The sequence below is a fragment of the Alosa alosa genome, chromosome 8 (genome assembly GCF_017589495.1).
Source record: "Alosa alosa isolate M-15738 ecotype Scorff River chromosome 8, AALO_Geno_1.1, whole genome shotgun sequence".
In the NCBI taxonomy this organism is placed as follows: Eukaryota; Metazoa; Chordata; class Actinopteri; order Clupeiformes; family Clupeidae; genus Alosa; species Alosa alosa.
In genome coordinates this window covers 23,421,229-23,429,258 of record NC_063196.1, presented here as the reverse complement: position 1 = coordinate 23,429,258, position 8,030 = coordinate 23,421,229, and the positions used below count along the sequence as shown (strand labels likewise).

Below are 8,030 nucleotides of genomic sequence, written 5' to 3'. Positions count from 1 at the left end.
GCGCACCGCGAGAGGGCCACGTAACTGGAGAACAAGCAAGTGCCTGTTAGCTTTTTAAACTCATCTCAGGGGCCTCCAGCTCATTTGCTATAAACCCTTCCTCTTTTGCATTGGGCAACATATTGTTTGTTTGTTTATTTTTTTAATCTTTTTTCACATTTGCTCATTTCAAGAGAGGTTCTGCACGCAACATTGATTTACATGATGGACAAAACTATTGCAATAGCACACTTTATTAGTTTTATTTATTTACAAACATTGGCAATTTATTTACACCGGTAATCATTCAGTAAGTGTAAAGTGCTTTCTCAGTAGTCTTGTTGTGCATTAGCACGTAAAGATACGGTGTCTATTTGGCTACATTATATTTTTTGTGTTTAAATCTGGGATGTTGTTTTGCTTTACACTAGGAACTTCCACATTTTAAAAAAAGTGCAATAAAGAAATAAGTAAACAGCATATAAGGCGAAATCATAATTAAACTTAAAAAAAAAAAAAAAAAAAAAAAAAAAAGATTGTTTGTTGTAAACATGGTCACAGCACACCTTGCTATTCCTGCTGGTGAATGTTGAGGCAAGAAGAAAATGCGGATCAAATTGAAAAACATCAGCTCACAGTCAGACCCCCCCCACACACAAAATCGAACAGCAGGGTTAAGAGGTAGTATGAAGAAAAGTGGTGTGGAAGTCGAATCAGCGCTCTCTCTCTCTCGCTCATCCTTCCCTACCTCCATAACCTCTCCATATCCACACTCCTCATTCCATTTCTCTAGTCTTTCTCCCGCTCTCTGTTCCTCTGTATTTCACCCTCCCCCCACTCTCTCTTTCTCTCACCCATCTCTCTCTCACCCATCTCTCTCTCTCTCTCTCTACTCTATCCCTCTCTCCATAAACCATCGTTGACCTCCTCAGAGGGGGTTGCTATTAATGGGACCCACTAATGGACATGAGAGAGTGTGGAGATGGAATAGGTGATCTTAACTCTGTTCTTTTATACACTGGACCGGAAACAAACATCGGGACAAAAAAAAAAAAAAAAAAAAAGACACACAGATCAAATGGATCATATATACTTCAAACCTGACTGAAGCAACAGGGCTTTGAAGAGTATACTTCCAATGACTTCTCTCTTACTGACCCAAAATAATATCAAAAATGTCTCAAAACCTTTAATTTCATGTCATCATCATCAACAACAACAAGAACTCCAAACATACACACAGACAAAATAATAACGAAGGAAAACAAACATCATTTTTGCATTTACTGCTGATTCATAAATATGGAAACAGAAGTAAAGAATTTGTGAAATGTAGCACAATATGTTTCCCCACTCTCATCTCATCAATACAACTGCTGTTTGATGAGATGAGATGATAAATACATATAATGTATTAAATACATACAATGTATTTATCCTGTGGTCAATCCCTGAAGGACAGGAGACAGGAGTCATAAATAAATCTTTCTCTTGCATTAATCTAACCTTCAGAGCAGTGAAAGCAAGAGTGTTGAAGTTGCTTTTATATTTCATCACTCTTGAACCAAACCAAACTCCAATCGAAAATGTTCAAAAGCATAGAAAGCCTGTGCATTTATACACAAAGTTAGAAGGGGTCCACTTAGTCTTTTAAACTGAAGACTCAAGAGGGCATTATGAGGAGTACTGTGTGTGACAGTCCAGCACAGCTAGCCAGTCTCTCGAACTCTCTTAAACCCTTCTTAGACTGTTCTTAAAAGGAGGCCAGCTTGCTGTGCAGTCCACCCTTCACACACTATGAAAAGGTCTCTCCTGAGCATGAGATTGCCTGAACAAACATCCACCAATCACCAGTACCATCAACAACAACCAATCAGTGACCAGAACCAATCAGTAGCATTGTGACCTCATTTAGAACCCCAGTCCCCCCACCCCCCCCACTTGTCCTCCTTCTGTGTCTGCAGCTCAGCTGAACTTGTCTTGGATGTTCATGAGATTGTGGTTGGACTTCGCTCTCTTAGCTGTGGACAGAGACAGAGGTCAGAGAGGGACACAATGCAGAGAGATGCCATGTGCATATGTAAACACACTTAGCTGAAGTTCTGAGGGCTATTTCACAAAAGTAACATTAAGAAATCCAAGATGAGAGGAAAAGTGAGGCTTGACTTGAGCATTACTTGGGCATTCAAGCTTAACACTCAGTTCAAGCTCAACATGACAGTGTCTTATTCTGAAAATTGTCTTGGAAAAGTATCCAACTCAATGACTACTCTAATCACTCCCTCCCATCAACAATCACAAAAGAAGTATATTTTTTCAGAGAATTGAACCTTCTTCATGGATTCAAGGATAATTAGGCTAAGTGATTCACCAACTCCTACCAGATTAAGCCAGGAAGGCACAATGCATTTTTTTTTTTAAACAAATCAGAAGGAATTTTGGCCCAATTCTAAAGTGTGTTGGGTCTGTCAGACTCAGGGCTAAAATCGGGTCCAAATCAGTCTGTACAGCTATAATTGAGACATTTAACGAACATTAATAAATGTGGCATGGTTTTATGGATAATGTAGAGGATTTTTTTTAATATTGTAAACCTAGAGACAAACTTCATATTTTCTAATCAAAGACGTGACTGCAGAAGATTCCCCACCCCAAACCGGCTGGACTTCATAGAAAACAACACCAACAACGGAAGGGTGCACATTGCACATATACTCTGTTACAAGGAGGAAAAAACATCGTTATGGAGGGGCCTACTGGCGTGGCCGTGACACAGGGGGTGGCCCCATTACCCTGTAAGTGTCCCCAAAAGTTACAAGGGGCAGTGTGCAACATCACGCAAACTACTTCTCGCCTCACACACACACACACACACTACTCAAAAAACACACCCATTCTCACACGCTCACACTACTCAAAAACACACTCATTCTCTCACACACACACACACTAGCCAAAAACACATCCATTCTCACCCACACACACTCTCTCTTCTAACAGCTAAATTCTCTTTTTTTTTTCTCCCCTGTGACACCCCATCCACCAGTAGCCCCCCCACCCCGTGGCCAAGGTAACAATGGTGCGGGGGCTAAGCACGTTACTCACGGTGTATGAGTTTGCGTTTCTTTTGTTCCGAGTGCAGGAAGCTGCTCAAGTAGAAGATGATGGGCAGGAAGAGCATGAAGCCCGACACGGCGATGACCGGCACATTCTCCTCAAGTGGGAACGAGCATTCGTACTTCTTACTCCACAGGCGCCGAGTCACGTTCATCTGTGTGTGTGTGTGTGGGGGTAAATGTAAATATGCATTTACTTACATATTTATTTTATTCATCTATTTTCTTACAGTTCCCATTCTATATTCTCATTCTATATTCTCACTCTACACTCTACTTACAGTTCCCATTCTATATTCTCATTCTATATTCTCACTCTACACTCTACTTACAGTTCCCACTCTATATTCTTACAGTTCCCATTCTATATTCTCATTCTATATTCTCACTCTACACTCTACTTACAGTTCCCATTCTATATTCTCATTCTATGGACCCTTTCAAGAGAGTTCCATTATCAGCATCATAGTTGGCCCCACAAGACTTCCTTTTTAACATTCCATATGTTATCTTAATGCAGAGGAAGTAGATTGGGGCCCAAATAGAATGTTCAAGCATTGTTTTTGTTTACCTTGTTGAAAGGGTCCATTGTTGAAAGGGTCTATATTCTCACTCTACTTACAGTTCCCACTCTCTTACAGTTCCCACTCCATATTCTTACAGTTCCCACTCTATATTCTAACTCTATTTTCTTACAGTTCCCACAATCTCACTCCATATTCTTACAGTTTCCACAATCTCACTCTATATTCTTACAGTTTCCACTCTATATTCTCAGTTGTGACAGAGGATGAAGACAAGAGAGAGAGAGAGAGAGAGAGAGAGAGAGAGAGAGAGAGAGAGAGAGAGAGAGAGAGAGAGAGAGAGAGAGAGAGAGAGAGAGAGAGAAAGGGAGAGAGAGAGAGAGAGAAGGAAGAAAGGAATGACAGGTGTAGAAGGAGTAGGATAGAGGTTTAGAAGCACTAGTTTCTCTGAGACCTTCCCAACCTTCACCCACCCTCGGTCACCGCCCTCTCAGCCCATTAAGGTGTGGGAGTAAAACTTGACTGAGTGTGTCTGTCTGTGTGTTTCTTGGTAAATCACATGTAGGTCCCATAGCAGAGTCAGATCTATGTCCTCTCAATTTCTTTCTTTCAAAACAAAAACACACACAGACACACACTCATTATTTATGTCAGTTGGCCCCTGGGGGGTGCTGTTTCTAACCATGCAATCTCTGAGAACGGAGTCCAAACAAATCATGTTTTTACAATTCAATTAGAATTGACCTACATAAAAAACTATTCTTAAAGAATAAGCCTTTTGATTAAAAAGAAAGTTTTTCTGATTTCTATGTACTTACTTAGTTGGACCTTTTTACTAGAACACAATCAGTATACAGACTTCACTTTCTGAAACATGGTGAACTGTTAAACGAAAGTAACAGTTTAACCAAATAGTACCAAATAGTGTGTGTGTGTGTGTACCCACTGCATCCTCAAGGTCAATGCAGAGTGTGTGATTCTTCTCCATTCCGCTGTAAAGTTCACTTAGGCGCTGGTAGGGTGCTTTGCATTCTTTACAAAGCTCTGAGTGATTCCCCTGTAATTACACACACACACACACACACACACACACACACACACACACACACACACACACACACACACAGTGAATGACAGAAACAGGAACAGAAACGGTAACTTTGATGAAGACGCTAGATGCGTTAGCACTCTGCACTTGTAACCGGAGGGTTGCCAGTTCGAGCCCCGACCAGTGGGCCACGGCTGAAATGCCCTTGAGCAAGGCACCTAACCCCTCACTGCTCCCCGAGCACCGCTGTGGTTGCAGGCAGCTCACGGAGTCGGTATTAGTGTGTGCTTCACCTCACTGTGTGCTGTGTTTCACTAATTCACGGATTGGGTTAAATGCAGAAACCAAATTTCCCTCACGGGATCAAAAGAGTATATATACTTATACTTATACTTAGATGCTTTGCACAAAAGGATAAATGTTTCCATAACCATGTAAACATCATAAAATAATGATGCTGGTTAAAAGTAAACATATAAATAAAGAAATATATACATATGGTTTGCTTATCCACAGACACTGACTGGTGACGTCTCACAGTGTGATTAGCAGTCTGCCAGTCCTACCTGTTGGTGTGTCTCGAAGCAGCTGAATGACACGTTGAGAAGAGTGAGGAAATACAGCGTGTCGTTACTCAGAGCAGTCTCGTTCGGCTTCATGAGACAATCTACAGGACGAAAAAACAACAACATTCAGTTATACACAGGAAAAGATGCTACATTCCTTGTGCTACTGGTTGTGAACTTCGCACAGCAATCAACAGCCAAGCCTAACTAACAGCAATGTGCATTTGGCTTGAGACAGCAGCAAGCTACCCGGGATCTATAAAGGCCCTCCTAACAGCAATGTGCATTTGGCTTGAGACAGCAGCAAGCTACCCGGGATCTATAAAGGCCCTCCTAACAGCAATGTGCATTTGGCTTGAGACAGCAGCAAGCTACACGGGATCTATAAAAGCCCTTCTTTACAGCACAGCACATGCAACAGTATAAGTATATGAGATTTTTCACATAGATCTCTTTCTCGAAAGAAGTCACCCCCAGAGTGTAGCACTGTAGCTGCCTGGCCGCTCTAGCTGTTGACTGCAGCAGCAACTCAAGCTAGGTAGCACCATTTTTTTTTTCTGTATCGACAGTACCGTGTGACCTTGAGAAACAGATCTATGTGAAAAATGGCAGGAGTTTTCTTTTAACTCCAAGGGAATGTCCCCGCCCCTGTAGCTAGCTTCCGGGTAAGAGCATCTGATAAATGTTAAATAATGTAGTAGAATTCAGCAATGTAGAGACAACACTAGGGACACAACTCTTCAGACTGCTGGCCTTGTGTATTCAGGTGTTGTACTGTGTGCAGAGGTTTGCCATGCTATTGTGCATATCTGATCTCTGAACTACATCCCCTGCCAGGGAAGATCCATTTTGAAGGTCTATAGTTTTCTCTGCCAATTTTGAAGTGTTTAAAAATTCCTTTAAATGTGATCGCTAGTACCTAACAGTTGCTGGTAATCTAGCTGGTAACTAGCTGTTATTTGTTATCGCTGAGGCATAAAATCACCTAAATTTGAACTAGATTTCATTAGCAGATCTCTTATGATATTCATAATTTCTTGTATGAGACCCAATGATGGCAACAGTGTGTATGTGTCTATAAAACTTACTTGAACATGAGGCCACTGACCAGATGTCCTTTAGGCTGCTGTAGAGCATGTAGACCAGCATCAGCCGGTCTGAGCGAACAAGACTGTTATAGCAACTCTCATTCCCTGAACCCTTATGGAAAAAAACATCAACAGTAAATGGCACATTACAAGAACCTACCAGATGAAGAAGGATCTCTGTGTGACAAGGGGTCTTCATAAAACCTCTCTCTGTATAGTAGGCTATAAGTCAATATAAAGAGTTTCAAAACAACACTAGGTCTAGGTCAGCTCCATCATTTTCCCCCTTGATCTCAGGGAAAGATAGTAAATTAAATATTTAGAACTACAGCTGTTCAGTAGGACTTAAATGAGATATAACTGGTGTGCATTAGTTAAATACTGAGAAATTACACCTGCAAATGCAGTTATGCGCAAAATGGTAACGGCGATTGCGCAAAATGTAAGTCTATGCATTGGTAGGATTTGGCAATGTGGGATCCATGGTACAAAAACGAAGACGTTTAATGTTCCGTCTTGTGACATCGACTATCCGGGAAAATTTCCGGGAAATATATTTTTAGAGCCGAAATGCACGTACACTACATTTACTCTGACTGTCATGAGACAAGAAACATGTGACAGCTCCGCCAATTGAGCAGCTCCACAGACTGGCCTTGGCCCTGTGTGACTGGCTACCGTTACATCGGTGTAGATCACTTTAAAATCTCTCATGCTAACTTTAACATCCAGTAGTAAGCTAGACCTACATGTCTTCGTCTGGGTATGTTGAAACTTACCGTGCCAGATGAGATGTTATTGAAAATGTCCTTTAGGTCGCTGTAGTTTATGTAACATTTCTCGCACATTTTAACAGGACGCGCATAAGACACAGAGCAGTTAACGTAAGTTACATATCTCTCGCCAAAGATACGTAGAAGAGTCAGACAGTAGTCGCTGACCTCCAGATCTTCGGGAAAGGAAGACGACAGGCTGAGAGAGAAGAAATAACCGGACTTGTGCGCTTCGGAAGCTGAGGAGACAGGCAAAAAAAAATGCGCGGCTGACTTTGACGTGAAATCATCCTCTCCGCTTACTTCAGGTCCCGTCATAGAAGTGTCTCCCTTCGTGGTAGATATCTGAACGATTCCTAAAACAAAAAATGCCAAGACTAACGTCAAGTAACCCATTTTCAGACAGTTGTGAAGCGCTGATAGACACTCATAAACAGTGTTGGTAACGCTCTTCCAAACCATACACCAAAACACAACTTCCTGTTTCTCTGTGGTGTGCTTATCATGTGATATCCAGCAGTTCTCGCGAGAACCCGCCTAGCATTCACTATGCAGCTGTCTGTCTTTGGTAGCATAACTCGTTATCATTATTAAATGTCTCTGGCAATGAAGGGGGTCAAATCATCATGTTGTTAGATGATCAGTCGTTTATAGCTAGTCTATTGACTGAAAGCTAGACTTTCCTGAAGAAAAAAGTGCATGCAAAGCAACAATTTGAAAAATTATTTAAATGATTAGGCCTGTGTGAAAGATTAAACCAGTAGCCTAAGTGCAATTCAGTGTAGCCTACTTACTGACAAACAAATAAGAAAAAAATAAGAGCGACATGGAGAGTTGTTTAAAGACTAGAATGGAAGAAGAGAGACAGTGGTCGGCATTAATAATATGAATGCTATGAATAACATTAATAAATGAATCATTAATTAAAATTAATAA

General features: G+C 41.1%; 1 protein-coding gene across 1 annotated transcript; it reads right to left on the bottom strand.

Moving 5' to 3' along the window:
* Positions 1-215: 215 nt before the first annotated feature.
* ostm1 (osteoclastogenesis associated transmembrane protein 1) lies at positions 216-7,599 on the bottom strand. Its single transcript, XM_048251215.1, has 6 exons — positions 7,101-7,599; positions 6,322-6,433; positions 5,234-5,334; positions 4,566-4,676; positions 3,085-3,250; positions 216-2,000 (listed from the first exon to the last, which is right to left on the bottom strand). Exons 1-6 carry the CDS (start codon positions 7,554-7,556, stop codon positions 1,945-1,947), a joined length of 1,002 nt encoding a protein of 333 aa, XP_048107172.1. The 5' UTR covers positions 7,557-7,599; the 3' UTR covers positions 216-1,944.
* Positions 7,600-8,030: the final 431 nt, after the last annotated feature.

Coding starts and splice junctions, on each gene's coding strand:
- ostm1 (XM_048251215.1), bottom strand. CDS start 7,556: ATGGTTTGGAAGAGCGTTACCAACACTGTTTATGAGTGTCTATCAGCG. Junction 6,434..7,100: donor ATAACATCTCATCTGGCACG/GTAAGTTTCAAC, acceptor TTTTTCCATAAG/GGTTCAGGGAATGAGAGTTG. Junction 2,001..3,084: donor GAAACGCAAACTCATACACC/GTGAGTAACGTG, acceptor CTCTGTCCACAG/CTAAGAGAGCGAAGTCCAAC.